At 45.0% G+C, this 19,253-nt stretch overlaps 1 protein-coding gene across 3 annotated transcripts in view; it reads right to left on the bottom strand.

Moving 5' to 3' along the window:
• The window catches only part of CASK (calcium/calmodulin dependent serine protein kinase), a 1,258,500-nt gene that overhangs the window by 85,856 nt on the left and 1,153,391 nt on the right, over positions 1–19,253 (bottom strand). For all 3 annotated transcript variants that reach the window (XM_069204206.1, XM_069204204.1, XM_069204205.1), the window contains one exon: positions 15,567–15,769. In XM_069204206.1, the coding sequence (XP_069060307.1) occupies positions 15,567–15,769 (203 nt within the window). The remainder of the gene's footprint in view (positions 1–15,566; positions 15,770–19,253) is intronic.

The following is a 19,253-nucleotide window of genomic DNA, read 5'->3' as shown; positions in this document are numbered from 1 at the left end:
CAATTATTTCTTCTCCCTGGAGTCACTTTCTCCTTTTCTTTCTGCTATATCTCAGTCCTCTTTTCCCACTTCCTCTCTCTCTATGGTTGGATTATTCTTTGAATGGTGTTCTTTCTCCTTTCGTTTGCAGCGGATCGCGGTTGGGACACCTCTCTGTCGTGGGACCCCAGAAGAAAACAAAAAGTCGGAGATACAGGTAAGTGTACTTGTTTGTCTTTGGTATTATTAAAGGGGTAGGGAGTGAAGGTATACACCCAGACTCGCGCGAGGATCCACTTTCGACTAGTCTTTTGGTGAGAAGCTGTGAGTTCGGGTGAACGGTCGACACTCGGCGTTCCACCTGGGAACATCCGAAATCGTTCACTGTCTCCCCGAACTCCACAACTTGGACAGCCCGTTTCGTGCACGGTGAGTATCTTTACGCAAGCGAGTGATCTTACCCTTAAACTACAACAAAATGTGAATACTAATAATAAACCCAACACCACTGATACCCAGTGAGATTCCACAAGCAGGTACGTACCTGCGTTAGCCATGTCCCTCCGGGGACGTGGCCGCCTCTGGTGTTTGTTCGACTACTAGTGGCCGCAGGCTCCGTTCGCGATGGTCGGGTTGGTGCCTTAGTCACCCACGTCGGCCTGGATCTCGTGTTCCTGTTCCTCCCTGGTTTTCCTCCTTTGGCAAATCTCCTTCACCATCTCCTGCTCCACGCCACGACTCCCGTGTTCCTTTCACTTTCCTTTATTTCCGGGTTGATGTCAGCTGACATCCCATCCGTGCTCTTCAAGGCACCCCGGGTTACTGTTCCTTGTCCTCTGGGCACAGGTCTGGAGTGGGGCAATGTTGACCCTGCTACACATCCCTCCCCTTAAAGTCTGTACGAGACATTGAGGAACTGGATAACGAGATAAATAGTCCGCAGTGACTAGCTGCTGTCCAGGAAGATGTTGCACTTGGACTACAAATGGTTGCAACTCCATGAACCATCTTAAGATTCTCAAGTTTGTATCTTTGTGACGGGACAGCCAAGTAAGGGGCGCATGATCAGTTTGTAAAATAAAAGAGTTTCCCAAAAGATAATATTGTAGGCTCTCTATGGCCTATTTAATGGCCAAACATTCTCTTTCTATAATTGGATATTGTTGCTCTCTAGATAACTTCCTACTGATGAATACTATGGGATGGTCGTCACCGTTCTCATCTTTCTGATATAGGACACCCCTAAACCGACGTCAGAGGCATCAGTTTGTAAATAGAATTGTCTCTTAAAGTCAGGACAATGCAAGATGGGTTTAGAGGGGAGACAACATTTAAGAACTTCATAACTATGTTGTTGTATTGGACTTAAGGTTGGTATTTTGTAGGGACTGTCCTTTTTTAGGAGATCTGTCAATGGGGCAGCCAAGGTAGAATAATTGTAAATGAAACGTCTATAGTAACCGACTAATCCTAATCCGTGTGTCTTTCTTTGAGGTCGGGGTTGGTATTTGGACGATTTCCTCTACTTTATTTATTTGGGGTTTTATTTCTCCACTCCCAATGTTGTATCCTAAATATGCTATGTTATCGCCTGCTAATTTACATTTTTCTGGATTGGCAGTGAGTCCGGCATCTTTTAAAGTATGAAATACTTTATCTAGATGTTGTAGGTGGTCTTCCCAAGATTCACTAAAGATTATAATATCATCAAGATAAGGGGCTGCATACATATTATGACCTCTTAGCAGTCTATCCATTAGTCTCTGAAAGGTTGCTGGAGCCCCATGCAACCCAAAGGGAAGAACCATAAAATGGTACAACTCTGACTGGGTAGAGAACGCTGTTTTCTCTTCATCTGGAGGCAATAAGGGAATCTGCCAATATCTCTTGGTGAGATCCAACGTGGTCATGTAATTTGCTTTTCCTAATTTTTCTAATAATTCATTGACACAAGGAATGGGGTAAGTATCGAACTGGGATATTTTATTGACTTGTCGAAAGTCAATACAAAATCGTATTGTCCCATTAGGCTTGGGAACCAAAACGACTGTAGAGCACCAAGGGCTGACGGATGGTTCGAGGATCCCTAATTCTAGCATGTTTCTCACTTCCTGTTCTACTAGTTGTTTCTGGGCTTCTGGCACTCTGTAAGGACGGAGTCATACTACCTTATTCTCCTGAGTCTTGATACGATGTTGAATCATTGGGGTCTTCCCAGGTATGGTTGAAAATAGGGTTTTATGTTTTTACATTAATTCTGACAGCTGTTTCTGTTGATTGGGAATCATGGGAGGATATGCCTCTAAGGAGTCAGTAGGTTGAGGATACAAACATATGTCTAGGGGTTTTGTATTGTTGATGGGACACCTAGCTCTGGACGATCCCGGGACCCCTTCAGCCTTTTCCCATTTTTTTAGGAGGTTAATGTGATAGATTTGAGTTTTTATCAGATTGTCAGATAATTGTATTCTACATGTGACACGACCAATAGTTTCAATTACTTTAAAGGGACCCTGCCACTTGGCTAATAGTTTGTTTTCAGAACTCAGTAAAAGAATCAAGACCTTATCTACAGGTTGTAAGCGTCTAAGGGTTGTGTTTTTGTTGTAATTCTTTTTTTGTTTCTCTTGGGACTTTTCTAAGTGTATCCACATATCCTCGCAGACCATATGTAATTGGCCTTTTAGCTGTTGACTATACTCTAATAGATCTTTATTTTCCTTCACTTCTTCTTCCCATTTTTCGGCGGCCATATCTAATAAGGATCTAGGTTGGCGACCGAAAACCAATTCAACAGGGCTGTGACCAGTCGAGAACTGTACGTGAGTTCGGATGGCATAAAGGACTAGGGGTAGTTTCTTATCCCAGCCTTTCCCGGAATCGTTGATAGTTTTCTTTAATAGGGTTTTAAGTGTGCGGTTATAACGTTCCACAAGACCGTCCGTCTGGGGATGATACACAGACGTACGGATTTGGTCCAGCCCTAAAAGTTGACAAATCTGGGACATTAGACGGGACATGAATGGAGTCCTTTGGTCTGTAAGTAGTTCTTTGGGAAAACGCACCCCAGAAAAAAAAACTTATCATAACGTGGGCAATGTTTTTAGTAGTCATGCTTGTGAGGGATAGGGCTTCTGTGTATCTCGCAGCGTAGTCTACTAACACGAGAATATACATATAACCACGGGAGGAAGGAATCAGGGGACATACTAAATCTATCCCCACTCTAGAGAAGGGAATGTCGATAATGGGTAAAGGAAACAGGGGTGCTTTCTTTTGTGGTCCAGGGTTCACAAGCTGGCAGCGGGGACACTGTTGACAAAACTGTCAGGTATCAGCGAACACCCCAGGCCAGTAAAACTGTCTTAAAAGATATTCTTCGTTTTTTTCCCTCCCGAGATGTCCACCCCCCCTCTGACTGTGGGTCAAGTGTAGGGTTTGTATTCGAAACAGTAACCAGTAATTGAAGTCGTTCTTTATCCTGATGTTTGGTCACTCTATATAATAAACCCCTTTTCACCAAAAAGTACAGACCCACCTGTCTGGTTGTCTCTGTAACTGCGTTTTTCCAAGCATGTCTTAACGTAGGGGCTTCCCATTGACTAGAACGGAAAGGAGGTACTTAAGTTAATGCTATTTCCTTTTGATCAGTATACAAAAGGGCGGTTTTCGGGGTTTGATATAACCTCTTTCCTGCCCGTTTTCCTGATCTGCTTAACTTATGTCTCTCTTTTTCTGGGGAAATATCGGTGTGATAGAATGAAGCTTCTTCCCACCAGGTCTTTGCTTATATGTACCTTGGATACTGTCTAATAATTCAGAGAATTTTGCATAATCCGTTCCTATGATGACTTCTTCGACAAGCGGTTTAATAACGCCCATCATAATTATCTCTGTTTGTCCGTTCCATTCAAGAGTTACTGGAACTACAGGATAGGGCATCAGATCTCCATGGCTACAACAAATAGACATGGTTTCTTCCGTGGGTAAGGTGTTCTTCTCTACCAAGTGGGCTCTAATAACGGATTGACTGCACCCAGAATCTATTAATACCCTAGTAAATTGTCCATTGACACGTAGGGTTTTGACGTCCTGTGTGTTGTCTCTTACCATATAGAACACTCTACCTCGTTAATGTCAGCTGACATCCCATCCGCGCTCTGTAAGGCGCCCCCGTGGTACTGTTCCTTGTACTCTGGGCACAAGTCTGGAGTGGGGCAATGTCGACCCTGCTACAAGGACCCACATCGCTTGAAACTGGTCTTTCTAGAGGAAATTCTCAACACAGCAGTAGTTCTACAATTTAAAACAAAAAAATGTTGAAAAAGACCATTCAAAATCTGACTGAGGCGTAGCTCTCTTCGGATCAGCGCTGGTTGGTGCGGAAAGGAAAGAACTGACATCAGTGCGCTCGGGATGCGCAAATATAGGACCCGCAACTTCATATCTGGTGCAGATGACAGACGCAGAGCTGACCAACGCCACCTAACAGCGCGCAATGGTACTGCTCAAGAAAAATCTCTGGATCCAGACAGACACCTGGGGATATTCGAAAGGTAAGGAATCTGCAACTAGAATTCTCTCTGATCTCTCCTCTACCTTGAAAGAACATTGAAGGCATGACAGTTCTGCAACATCTCAGTTCGCAAAAGTGTTCTTGCAGAAGCTAGCTTTTTTTATTCCTTAGGATATCACAGCTTTGTGGCAGGAATCAGTATGGAAATCCTAAAGTACAGCTTTTGCTGCAGTGGTTTATTTATAAAACAATAAAGGACATTGGAAGGTTCATTGGCTTTGACAACTTTTGTAGAAAATACATTCCATCTGTTTCTGCTACTGTTGCATCCACTAAAAAACAAACAAAAAAGGGGTTCCTTTTCTATAGACGACGTAACAACAGAAAATGTTTTTAGCACTCAAAAAGGATGTCACCTTAGCATCAATTTGGAGGCTTCTTTATTGCTGAAATAGTCACTTTCACTATGGCAAGAGAAATTTTTGACAACTGTGAGAGACATAAATAGATCCCTATTAAAGGGAGTGTTGGACAAAACTGTGAAGCACTACTCTGTGCAACAGAAAGATGTTTTCAAACTTCCAAACTAATAAACCTGCGCTGTGTCCATAATGATAAAAAATATTGATGATATTTATAGTCCAATGTAAAGAAATTAAAGAGGTAAAAAAGTAGAAATCTGATAGAGATATCTAGCAGCAGATACCTTACCTTAGAACTCTCCCCAGCGCCAGACTAGATCCAGAAAAAAAAAAAACTTTTCAGAAGTACCTCTGCGTGTTCGTAGAGGGCACCGTGTGACTCCGTACTGACGTCGTCCACAGATTATGATGTTGACGGAGTCCATATAATCCCTCTTCCGATGTGCTGACGTCAGTTTCTTCTTTCCATCGCTACAACACGGTTCCGGAGAAGCGGGTCTTCTAGCCATTTTTTGGCTCCCCTTTTTCTACAGTTTTCCGTCACTTGGAACAGTGTGTTATACCTTCTGGCTTTAAGCCTTGTGGGTCTTGTGCTCTACAAACATCAGTCAAGGACCCCCATTCTGTCTGTATGTGGTGTCTAGGCATCCACCATGATTTTGAGGATTGTGACGCCTGTCAACATCTGAAGCAGAGAGTGTTGAGAGAACGACAGATGAGCCTCCTGTTGGCGCAGTTTTCTAAGGACTCCTGTAGGCGTCAGACTCCTTCTCCATCCAAGGTCCATCCACACAAACCCTCCAGGAGCTGTTTGCATGTGGCTCCACTGACATCTCATTGCAAGCATTGTACGCAGGCCAAGTCGAGCCATACACCAACTTCACCGCCTCCACATGGCTCTTCTCGTTCTTCTGAGGAAGAGTTCGTGCAGGAGTCCACCCTGCGCCTTCCTGTTTTTCTTTGCACTGGGGTGACGCTTGGCCCAGATGCACAACTATCACTCTTTCCTGCACACCATTTATGAGCCCACCCCTTACCAGGGAGCACCTTTGGCCCCAAGGAGGGTGTCCTGGTGAAATCTTCGCCAGCAGGTTCACCCTCTGTGCCATTGTGCCCCCTGACTCCATCTCCAGAGTTGTTTCGGCACCGGTGGACAGCTCTCTGCGGTTTCCACTCCTGTGCCTGACTCTTCCCTGCCGGCTACATTGTTGGCATTGAACTCTGTTTTGTCGACTCCAGTGGTGGTGGTGCCTTTTACTCCGCTCGACACTCCGGTAGTAGTCTCACCGAAGTTGATCGACGCACCTTCAATATTGATGCCTTACCCTCACGACGTCGGCTGACGTCGGGAACGCTTACGATGGAGTCAGCTGTCTCTGATTCTTCCCTATGCATTCTGGAGCCCATCCTCCTGTGCCCCAATTGGAAGGGCAAGGTTTGGACATATTTGGGGAAGGTGCAGATTTATCAACCTCCCCTTTCCGACACCATTCCAAATACACAATCTCATTGGTTATTTGAAATGGGCAACACTAGTGGCCTGGACTTCTCTCCGGCCTCCAGCCTTATGTCGCCCCCTAGGTTGGCTACAGAAGCAAGTTCTGCTCTGGCAGATATGTTAAAACCTGCTTTGGAGGTATTGAGTTTACAACCTCCAACTGTTTAATTGTCGATGAACTCTTTACTTGATGAACTACATCCTTGCCAGTTTTCTGTAGAGCCTGGCCTTCCTTATTGTGAGACTCTTTACGATATCCTCTTGGGGATTGGGGCCCAGCAGGAACCTGGGCCTTCTGTGGAACGCTCTATTTCACACAGACACAGACCGGCCCCCGAGGATCCATACTGCCTTCGTCTGAATACGACTAATCAGAGCATTGTGGTGTAAGTTGCTTTAGGTACACAGAGTCTTGATTATGTTTCTCAAGAACGTAGGCATATTTTCACTTCATCCAGCTTTGCGTTCTATCAAAACTTCTTGTCAAAACTTCCTTAGGGGACCCCCCCCCCAGTATTGCTCCTACTAGCCTTCTCACTTCTCCCACATCTTGTGGGATTTGGTGGAGCGCATTTTGCCTTCTCTCGCTGAGAGGGCTTGGAATGTTCCGGTTCCCTTAGTACGGGATGGTCAGCAAGCTGCCAAGCTTAGTATCCGATATGGTATGGATACCACTGATTCTGCTGGATGGGCTATGGCGTCATCGATGTCTCCGCGTCGGCGGGCATGGTTGCAACCCTCCAAACATTCGGAGGCTGTGCAGGCAGCTTTACTTGGCATGCCTTTTTGATGGCACCTCCTGTAGGAAAGTACTCTCCATTTGGCATGGTTACCCCCACTTTTTACCTGCTGTCAGTATGCTTTGACTGTTTTTACTGGGATTCTGCTAACCAAGACCCCAGTGATTGGGCTCTCTACCTTTAAATTTAGTTGACTAGGACTTTGTACATCCAACAGTTGGCATACTGGCGTCTCTCCATATAAGTTTCTAGTATATGGTACTTAGGTACCCAGGGCATTGGAGCACAAGTAATTCCCCATGGGCTGCAGCATGTATTGTGCCACCCATGCAAAATGTGTCTGCAGGCCTGCCATTGCAGCCTGCGTGAAAAGGTGCATGCACCCTTTGACTACAGATCACTGCACCATGTTACTATAAGTCACACCCCTATGATAGGGCCTCCTAGCCCAGAGGGCAGGGTGCAGGTCTCTATGTCTGAAGGTACACCTGAATGAGCAGAGGTGCCATTACGAACTCCAGCACCATGACCGGACTTCATAAATGCGGGGAAGCCAATTTACCCGTGCACTGGACACAGGTCAATACCTATGTCCAGCTACATAATGGTACCTCCGAAACTGGGCATATTTGGTATCAAATTTGTCAGAATCATACCCTAATACTGTTGCCAGTATTGGTTGTATGCTAGCCTTCTGGATTTTTGCAAGCAGCCTGCACTGTTTCCATCCCTTCGACAGGATTCTGCCCTCCTGCAGCTTGACCATATCAGGCAGAGGAAGGCAGAACAAAGGATTCCTGTGGAAGAGGGAGGTTAACACCTTCTCCCTTGGAAATAGGTGTTACATTGCTTGCGAGGCACAAGCCACTGGTATGCGCTGAAGGGCACATTTGGTGCCCTCCTTGCATAAACCATTTGCACCAGTCCAGGGAATCCCGGTCCCTGCTCCGGTGCAAAACTGGACAACGGAAAGGGGAGTGTAGGAAGTTGGCCCTGTATATACTATTTCAAAGTAAGAAATAGTGTGCACGGAGTCCAGGGGTTCCCCTTAGAGGTAAGATAGTGGCAAAAATAGATAATTCTAATACTCTATTTTGTGGTAGTGTGGTCGAGCAGTAGGCTTATCAGCGGGCAGTGTTAAGCATCTGTTGTACACACACAGGCAATAAATGAGGAACACACACTCAAAGACTTACTCCAGGCCAATAGGTTTTTATATTGAAAAATATATGTTCTTAGTTTATTTTAAGAACCACAGGTTCAAGATTTACAGTTAATACTTTAAATGTAAGGTACTTCACTTAGATACTTTAGGAACTTTGAATAAACACAATATCATGTACAGTCTTGTTAAAAATGGCAATAGGCTATTTCAAAAGTGGACACAGTGCAAAAATCAACAGTTCCTGGGGGAGGTAAGTTAAGGTTAGTTTTGAAGGTAAGTAAAACACTTACAAGTCTCAAAGTTGGGGTACAGGCAGCCCACCATTGGGGGTTCAAGTCAACCCCAAAGTTACCACCCCAGCAGCTCAGGGCCGGTCAGGTGCAGAGGTCAAAGAGGTGCCCAAAACACATAGGCTTCTATGGAGAACATGGGTGCCCTGGTTCCAGTCTGCCAGCAGGTAGGTAGCCGTGTCCTCGGGGGGCAGACCAGGGGGTTTTGTGGGCACGGGGGGAGACAGAAGAAGGCACAGAAAGTACACCCTCAGCGGCACAGGGGCGGCCGGGTGCAGTGTGCAAATAGGCGTTGTGTTTTTTATAGGAAGTAATGGAGAGACCCGGGGGTCACTTCAACGATGCAGGCAGGCACAGGGGGGGCTCCTTGGGCAGTCACCACCTGGGCTAGGCAGAGGTTCGCCTGGGGGTCGCTCTTGCACTGGAGTTCGGTTCCTTCAGGCCCTGGGGGCTGCGGGTGCAGTGTTGGTTCCAGGCGTTACAGGCAGTCGTGGTCAGGGGGAGCCTCTGGATTCTCTCTGCAGGCGTCGCTGTGAGGGCTCAGGGTGGGTCGTCTCTGGTTACTCACGGGCTCGCAGTCGCCGGGGAGTACTCCCTGAGGTGTTGGTTTTCTGCAGGTCGAGCCTGGGGCGTTGGGTGCAGAGTGGGAAGTCTCACGCTTCCGGCGGGATACGTGAAGTCTTTAAAGTTGCTTCTTTGTTGCAAAGAAGTTGCAGGTTTTTGAACAGGGCCGCTGTTCACTGGAGTTTCTTGGTCCTTTAGTCCAGGGCAGTCCTCTGAGGCTTCAGAGGTCACTGGTCCCTGTTGGATGTGTCACTGTTGCAGTTTTCTTCGAAGTTGGGAGACAGGCCGGTAGGGCTGGGGCCAAGGCAGTTGTCTACATCTTCTCTGCAGGGCTTCAGGTCAGCAGTCCTTCTTGTTAAGGTTGCAGGAATCTAGTTTCCTAGGTTCTGGGGAGCCCCTAAATACTGAATTTAGGGGTGTGTTTAGGTCTGGGAGGGCAGTAGCCAATGGCAACTGTCCTTGAGGGTGGCCCTGAGGGGAGGGGGGCACATCCCTATCCCTATTGGGGGAATCCTCCAAAACCAAGATGGAGGATTTCTAAAGGCAGGGGTCACCTCAGCTCAGGACACCTTAGGGGCTGTCCTGACTGGTGGGTGACTCCTCATTGTTTTTCTCATTATCTCCCCTGGACTTGCTGCCAAAAGTGGGGGCTGTGTCCAGGGGACGGGCATCTCCACTAGCTGGAGTGCCCTGGGGCATTGTAACACGAAGCCTGAGCCTTTGAGGCTCACTGCTAGGTGTTACAGTTCCAGCAGGGGGGAGGTGTTAAGCACCTCCACCCAGAGCAGGCTTTTGTTTCTGTCCTCAGAGAGCACAAAGGCTCTCACCCCAGGGGGTCAGAAACTCGTCTCTCAGCAGCAGGCTGGTACAGACCAGTCAGTCCTGCACTGAAGGATTGGGTAAAATAGAGGAGGCATCTCTAAGAAGCCCTCTGTGTGCATTTTTTAATAAATCCAACACTGGCATCAGTGTGGGTTTATTATTCTGAGACGTTTGATATCAAACTTCCCAGTATTCAGTGTAGCCATTATGGAGCTGTGGAGTTCGTTTTTGACAAACTCCCAGACAATATACTTAATATGGCCACACTGTACTTACTATGTCTAAGAATAGACTTAGACACTGTAGGGGCATATTGCTCATGCAGCTATGCCCTCACCTGTGGTATAGTGCACCCTGCCTTAGGGCTTTAAGGCATGCTAGAGGGGTGACTTACCTATGCCACAGGCAGCATTTTGTGTGCATGGCATCCTGAGGGGGATGCCATGTCGACTTTGCCCTTTTCTACCCACCAACACACACAATATGCAATGGCAGTGTGCATGTGTTAGGTAAGGGGTCCCATAGGGTGGCACAACATAAAGCAACAACATATGCTGCAGCCCTTAGGGACCTTCCCTGGTCACAGGGCCCTTGGTACCACTGGCGCCTTTTACAAGGGACTTATCTGTGTGCCAGGACTACTCCCCCATCTATCACCACCCCAGGGGTGGTGCCCAGAGCTCCTCCACGTGGCCACTTGATTTTGCCACCTTGAAACCAAGGTGGGCAGAGGCTACTAGGAGCATCTGAGTGGGCAGGTCAGGTAGGTGATGTTACAGCCCCCTTCTGATAGGTGGTCACCCTGGTAGGTGACCAATCGCCATTCCTGGGCTACTTAGGGTCTCCCTCTTGGGTGGGTCCTCAGATTCGACGTGCAAGATTCCAGCAGGACTTCTCTGCATCGTTTACTTCATCTTCTGGCCACCGGGACTGCAATTGGACCTTCCAGGAACTGACAATCTGCAACTCCAGTGACGACTCTGCTTCGCAACATTCTTTAACCGGCTCCTTCCAGCAACTGCAACATTTCGGGCTGGTGTGGATTGGTCCCCTTGGTCCTCTCTACCAGCTGTCCAACTCGGGAGATGGCAAGCCCTTGCCTCTCCTTGCAGGACAGTACCCCTATGCACTGTGACTCTTGCAGTTAACAAGGCTTGTTTGTTCCTCCTCCAAGGGATCTTCAGGCTCTGTGTAGCCCTGACCTCCAGCACTCCTTCCTGCAAAGCACAGTTTCCTGCCTGCTGCTCCAGCAATGTGGGAGTCCTCTTCAGTGTGCTGATTGGGCCTCACTGCGACTCCTGTGCCTGCTGCCATTGAGTTGCCCGTTAGGGCTGACTCCACTTCTTGTGACTCTCCCAACTGCTGAGTGTCACCCCAAACTCCCCTCCCTTGGGTTGAGTCCCCTAGACCTTGCTGGTCCTTGACAGCCTTGCAAACCCTCTTCTAACTCTTGCCTTTGCCAAGGCTTGTTGATGGTTTTCCAGGATCACGACCGTCAACATGGGACATTACGTGCATCACTTCTGGAACTCCTCTTCTCCTGTGCTGCACTGCTAACTTTCTTCATCCACCTTTGACCTTGGCCTGCACTGCTTTCTTCATCCACCTTCGACCTGGTCCTACAGCCACAGAAGGGTGGATAGTGGCTCACGCCACAGACGGACATTCCAACTCTAACTGGACTTGGTCACCTTCCTTTGCAGGACCTCTTCTGTCAGGATCCACCTTTGGTTTCTTCCAGTCTTGTCTGCGCCTTGCACAGTCCTTTTCCAAATTCCTCCAGTTGGTTTTGCGGAAAACCAGGTACTTAACTCTTCTCTCCTGGTCGCTGGGGGGCACGCCTGTACTTACCTCCCAGGGTTCCTAGTTCCTCCAGCTCCCCTCTACTGATTCCACTTCCTTGGGTGGGTGACTGCCTTTCACATTCCACTTTTTTAGTATACGGTTTGGTCCTCCTCTAGGGACCTCACTATTTGCTATTGCTTTTACCAATGCCTATTGCTTTCTATGGTATTTCCTGATTGCTAATGTCTATATAATAGTGGCTTACTTAGCTTTAGTAAGGGTATTGCCTATATAGTATTTTAGTATTTGTGTTACCATAATAAAAGTACCTTTATTTTTGTAACGCTTTGTGGTTATTTCATGTGTGTAAGTGCTCAGTGACTGTAGTGGTATTGCATAAGCTTTGCATGTCTCCTAGATCTTTGCTGCTCATCCACAGCTACCTCTAGAGAGCCCAGGCTTCCTAGACACTGCCTACACATCACTAATAGGGGATACCTGGACCTGGTTTATGAAGGTAACACCATAAGTGCTCACAACACACCACGCCAGCTTCCTACACTAGTCTCAGAAGAAGCTGATGTCAGTGCGTTGGAGGAGGGATTATATGGACTCCGTCAACGTCATATCTGGTGGTCGATATGGAGCCGCATGGAGCCCTCTACCGAAGCGTAGATGTACTGCTGAAAAGGTTTTCCGGATCCAGTCTAGCGTCTGGGGAGAATTCTAAGGTAAGGAATCTGCAGCTAGACTATGTCTCTACCAGATAAGGCTTTATCGAAGGTAGGTCATTTGTTCTACAATATTAATTCCTTGTCAGACCTGTGAAGTCTGTTGACATAAAAATTAGTTGTGTTCCCAACCATTTTAGCTACTGCAAATCTGGATTGTTGCTTCCAGCCACAGTGAAATGTTTCTGGTAATTACCTAATTTAGGCCCAAGGACATTTCACAGCCAGCTAGCTCCCAACCTGTGAACTTTGCATGTATCCCACAGTAAGAAACCTTTGGCTCACTTAAATTTGGTAATAAAATGCTAGAAGTCAAAACATTTATTAAGGAGGCGATTTTAATAAACGCTGGAAGAAAAAGCTTGAGAGCTACGAATGAAGAGTTTGTCAAATTCTGCCTACCTTTTCCTAAGACAGCCTCTCCTCCACAGAAGCTACAGGACTATAGTGTTAATCATGCAGCAACATGAGATAAACCAAACATGGCATGCTGTTTTGCTTAGGGTGATGCATATATGATGCAGTCACAAAAGGTGTTCTAGAACAGTTCTCTTTTTAACCAGAAAGCATTTAGAGTTAAAGGCATCAATCACACATCATTCTATTTTAGCCTACTCAAATGCCAGTACTGGTGGGCGTGAAGTACACATTTGTTGTGCTCTATTCTAGGTGGACTTAGGTGGTATTTTACTAATCCAAAACCTGTAATTCTTTTCCCAGAAGTGTCCCTTATCCTAATGCTGGGCTTCAACATAATTTTAGCCAATCACACGACTGCATGTGAAATACAATGAAGTTATGGTCATTTTATAAATATGTTCATCGGAGAAATGGTAGGCAAGACGCAGGCAACGTGATTTAAAGGGCTGGGTTTAAGAAAAACAAATGATATGTAGGTTACTTATTTGTTCCTTTTTCCCGTTTTTATAACATACTACTTCGACCTATGGGCATAACAGTATGTACAAGGAAGGAAGTGTTGCAGTCTGAGATGCAAATTCTTAGCTGAAAAGGTATCTGCAGTTGTGTGGAAAAGATCTGATTTAGGTTTCTATGCAAACATACAAAGGTACACATTTCTCGAAGAAGGAACCTAGCTGGGAATAGAGACCTGCTACCTGTTTCACTTTTGATGGGAGCAGGAGAAACCGTGCTGGGAGACTGATATAGGGGTATCTGGATAGCCGATATAGAATGAATGAATAATTTTTAATTTAAACCTACATTTGATGGGCTTCCAGTGATGTGATTATAATGCTGGGATGACATGATCAGTACCTTTAAAGGCAAAAATGAATTGGAAAGCAAAGTTTTGTGCAGTTTCAAATTTTAGCAGGTGATCATTTACAGGAGTCCATACGTGAGAGGACCACAGTACCGATGAACCCAATTTGATTTTGAGCTTGTAGTATTGGGATTCTCCAACTGAGGCAGCGAGTGCAGAAAAGGACACTCTTGATTACAGAGTTAATCTGAGTAAAGACAGCAAGTCAGTGTCAAAGAGGACTTCAAGATTTCTGACTGAACTTGAGGAGGTGGGAGGAAATTAAATACCATCTACATCATGGTAGGAGTGACAAATTTTGTAGGGCAAATAAATAGTATATGTTGAGGTATTGCCTAATGTTCATCATCCACTTTTTCACATGATGGACGCAGTTCTGCACTTCACTCCTATTTTCTAGTTCTTTCAGGATTGCAATGTTTATGTTGGTATTGGTGGTGTACAGGAGTGAGGCGATAATGTGGTTACTGGAGCTTGCTGATGTGCAGTCAGTGGTGGAGGGAGGGGCTAAGAGTTAAAGTGAGGGATAATCCTTGAAGCACCCCGAAAGTCACACGACTAATGCTTTTTAGAGGAATAGACTGAGTTTTACATGATAGGCACAGTTTGGAAAGAATGATCTGAACAAGACAAGTGTGGCTAAGATAGAGTGATTAGAACAACTGGAGTACTAATGCTCCCAAACTAAACATGGCTTCCAATTGAGATAGAAAGCATGCTGTGGACATCTATGTTTAAGGCTGCATTCAGCTCTAGGAGACTCAAGGTGCAGCCTTGACCACTGGCCCTTGCAGAGAGACTTCCTTGCCTATTGTTCACTTAGGTCTGGAACCTCACTCGAAGTCAGTAAGATCATTAATTTCCAACCAGGCTGAAAGTTGTGTGGCGACTACTATTTTCCAGTATTTTGGAAATAGTGGGAAGGCTACAGATCAGCTGGTACATCTGGGTTACCAGAATATTTCTACATGAGTGGTGAAATGCTAACATGTTTATGTTTGTAGGGGATGTCTCCTGCAAACAGAAAACTGTGTGCAAACGTGGGGATGAAAGGTACTAATGCAGACTGGCCTAGAGTAGCGGTTACTGATATGTATTGAACAGAAGCTCTCACACAGAACTCATGCCAGATTCTAGACTGTGGTGCAATGCCAAAGGGCAAGTGGCTATTCACTTCAACATAGGCATACTAATTGGGAATATGCCACAAGTTTAAATCTCAAATGGACAGCTGAGCTTTGGTTCTGCTACTGAAGACCTATTTTCTCTGGTAAAATCTCACAATAGGTATCTCGCACACTGTTCCTTAAGGGTCAGTAAGAATACAGAGATCATCCCATAAACTAAACACTTGATATATGTAGGGTGGCTCTTGCAGTCAGACAATGACGCTTATCAATGAGCTTGAGGAGAAGAGACAGTTCAATGAAGGTTCATGGTGGGCAGCAACGCATGGTAATGAGGTTTAATGGAGGTCACAGGCTTCAGTCAAAAATAGTAGGTTGCTCATAATTTCATCTCTTTTAAACATTACCGTGTGTGAGAGGGCTGATAGAATGTAGTAAGGACTGTCTTCTCCAAAGTATCACACCAGAGAATATATAGAAACTACAATTAACAGACAACATTTTTCTGAAACTTTCTGAGGTCACAGAGTCTGTTAATTACACATGTTAGGTACAGCGTAACGAAAGAGTAAAACGTGGTATCAAAAGATATATAAAACACTTATTATTCAGTTTGAATTTCAGAGGTACAATGCCTTTTACCTGAGGTTCAACATCAAGTATTGCAATATTTCCATGTTCATGGATTTTTCGTATTGTTTCCAGTTTTGTCCCATACATTGCATCCTCATGGCTGCCATATTCCAAATATTCATTGTTGGATATGTCTTGCATCATTTGGTCATGTGATACAAAGAAGTAGTTTTTGCCATTGTCTTCATCTTTCTTTGGAGGTCTGGTTGTGTCTACAATATGTATGCAAACACAATGAAAATTAAAAACGACTGCTGGGTTCAAACTGCTTTACATATCACAGTAATAATAAATATCACAACAAAAAATATCGAGTAGCATATTATTTACAAAATAAACTGATAAAAAAAATGAAGAACTCTGAGAAAAAAATGAGGAAATTGCTTTTTTTGCCACAATCACCTACACTATAACATATGAGCACACTTGTTAAGAGTGATAATTACTTTACTAGTACCACCTCATTGAAAAATTTACCTTGCCGCTTCCACTCTAATCACATCCAATATTAACATATTTCATGGCCAAAACTATTGTGCACTTGTTACTGCAAATAGTACTATGCATGCCATACAACGAAATTGAAATAATAAACATTAGAAATTATTCAAATCATACATCCAACAAAGACTCTATCCAGTGATATTGAAAGTACGGCCCGGGGGCCGCATGCGGCCCTCCTGACCTTTACATGTGGCCCCCTTGTCAACAAGAGCACTATGCTGCTGTTTACTCGACTCAGCACTAACATTAAACATTTTAAATAAACTGGCATTTTTTTTTATTTAAGGGCTAATTTAAGTTGAAGAAAGGAAGTAACTATGGTGTCGTGCACCTCTTAATTCAAAAACACCTTCATTTATAGACATCTTTCAGTAAAAGTACAAAAGTATGATTAAAGTCGGTTCGGAAATTCAAAAAGTGCATTTCATTACCGTTTCACCTTAGTAACCAAGATTATATCAGTGCATTGAGAAGTATTTTTTTTAAGTTAAAGTTTTCAAGCAAGAATTTAGAAACCTTCATTCATCCCCCATCCTGACAACGTGAATTGTGAACTAAGAGGCAAGTCAATTGTTATATTAACTCTTTGGGAGGCCTGGGTTTCTACAGAACAGCATTAGAGTTTACTAAATCAGACACAGAAGGTTTTGTACAGCGCACATCCCGAAGTCATGATTTCAAGGGCCTCATGTGAAAATGAAGAAAGAAGGAAAAAGGGAAATAAAGGGAAATAAAACAGATACCTAGGATCACACAATCTGGTTAAGTGGAGAAGCTGGTATTTATACCCAAGTTTCTAGTTTCACATTGTGCAATTCAGGCATTAGGGGCCTCATTTAGTAAGAAATGGCGCAGCGCTATGAAACAAGAAATATTGCTTCGCCGAGCTGCGTCATTTCCAAAATGCAGGGATGTGCTGTATTTAAAAGAATACAGCGCATCCCTGTGTTTTCCCCTGCACCAAACCAGCTGCCTAGCGGCAACGCAGGCATCCTTGCACCATGGCCATGGCCATGGCGCAAGGTAGCTGCATTGCAGAGGTTATCGTTTATGTGCAGGAAGGGACACCTTTCTGCACCTAATCAATCATTAATGGTGATTTGCTCCTTCTGTGTGAACTGCAGAATGCAGCACACATAGAAAGAGCACAATTCGAGGAGAAATAAAAGTATTTCTCCTCGTTCCGCCACTCTAGTGCCATCCCTGGGGTGGCATTAGTTTTTGGTGCTGCCTCAGGTTTACGATTTCTTGTAAATCTGGGGTAGCATCAAAAAGCTATGGCTGTTGTGTGGGTACTCCCACAGGAACACCCATTGCATGCCCATTTGCTGAAGAAAACTGCTTGGGGCGGCCCATATTTACAAGGCCTCGTTACGTCACAAAGTGGCTTAAAGCCACCTTGTAGATATTGAGCAGGGCACAGCCCCACAAGAGCTTCGCTAGAAGTGACGCTCCAGTGGCGCAGGGGCTCATAAATAAGGCCCTAGATGTATGTGCTTCACTCCCCCAATATCCACATTACCACCACTAACCCCTCCCCCCACACACACACACACACACACACCTCTACCCCGCTGGCATCAGTGCAGCCATCGGTCACATCACAGACCATACTGTGTGGCCCCTGGGAAAATGTGAGTACCTATTTTTAAGACCATTCTGTAACTCTCCTTATCTGATCAATAACCACTTAACCTCAAACACTTGACTTGACCAGCTAGTGTTCATGTTCCTCTTTATTTCTCTATTAGCATTCTTGAATGTGTGTTCCAAAAATTGCATTTAGTAGCACATATTCTGTGCAGTAACCCCTCCTTTCAAGTCACCTGTCAGGAAAAACTTGCCTTTCACAGTAACTTTTGTACAGATCTTGTTCAGCTTGCAGAGCAGTCAATGAAACATTCCGCCAGGGTTGCCATTCATAACAGCCTAACTATGATTACAACATATTACCCATATACTTTCAGTGTCTCACATCAATGACAGGTTCCCCTGAGTAACCCAATCTCTTTTTGAAATCGGCAAGCATGATTATCAGTCTTAAAAAAGGCTCTGTGCTGCCTTGCTTATCATACACGTTACAATGCAGGGCTTCTGCCGAGTAGCTGGTACTTCAAGCTACTATTACAGAGAGACATGAGATCAGGAGACTACCTGAAGTCCTGGTTTGGACTTTGATTCTCCTGGCTGTGGTGTCCTCCTGCATAATGACAAGCCACCATGAATCCGAGGAGGTCAAGATAACATTTTCTGCCCTAAGGTTAGTCAGTGTTTTAACTTAGTCAGTCCACGTCTGCAGGAGGAAACCGTTCAAATAAAAAAGAGAGGGAACTGGTCTTGGCAGTGATTAGCCTCCGACTCTGCAGCAAACCGATAGATAGAATGGCTCCAATTTTTGTGAGATACTTAACCGTGTCTAGAATTCTAACTCTAATATAAGAACCACAGACCTGAGTGCGACTGCCAACAATGCTGCTCCTGGAAGACCCCACTGTCGGTAAGATCACATCCTGACCATGTGTTCCAGCACAACAGCGATCTCAGTTAAGGCTCAAACGCCATTCCATAGGTCAATGAGCTAAGCTTTTTGAAAATGGAAAGAGCTGCAGAGCGTATCTGGTAACATGGTGTCACAATTCATGCAAGTCACTAGAAGAGAGGCAAATCATGTTATGACCATTTAGTGTACCTCAGCGTTGTAGTGGCAACTAATCTTTGTCAGAAGGAATATAGTTTTAATACCATTTTTGTTATGTGGTTTAGACTCTAGGGTATTTGCCTCAGTATGATTCGCAATTTACAAGACTTTGCTTCTATGTTTTGTTTTTCTGCGTGGAGGCACCTAATATTAGGTTGGCTGCTATTATACTGTTTTGGCTGTAGATGGACCCAAAGCACTATAAAAGGCAGAGCAAATGGTTGTTTTCTGAAAAACAAAGCTTTTCCGCTGGTGCTGGTTTATGAAGTTTTTTCGGCTCAAATCAGTACTCGGTTACCCTGTCGATGTTGCACAGCATGTCTCAAATCAACACACGCCACACTTCACAACATCACTGTAGCAAATTTGCCTTTTGTGATGGCGAAAGTACTTTTTCTGGACTTTTTTTTTTCCTGGTATTAGGACTGAGCTCTGGTACTTTTGTGCTTGGTCAGAGTTTACTTTTTCTGGGCCCTTTTTTCTGGTATTAGGAC

The sequence above is a fragment of the Pleurodeles waltl genome, chromosome 8 (assembly GCF_031143425.1).
Source record: "Pleurodeles waltl isolate 20211129_DDA chromosome 8, aPleWal1.hap1.20221129, whole genome shotgun sequence".
Taxonomy (NCBI): Eukaryota; Metazoa; Chordata; class Amphibia; order Caudata; family Salamandridae; genus Pleurodeles; species Pleurodeles waltl.
The sequence above is the reverse complement of the archived record's forward strand: the minus strand, read 5'-3'. Positions and strand labels throughout refer to the sequence as shown.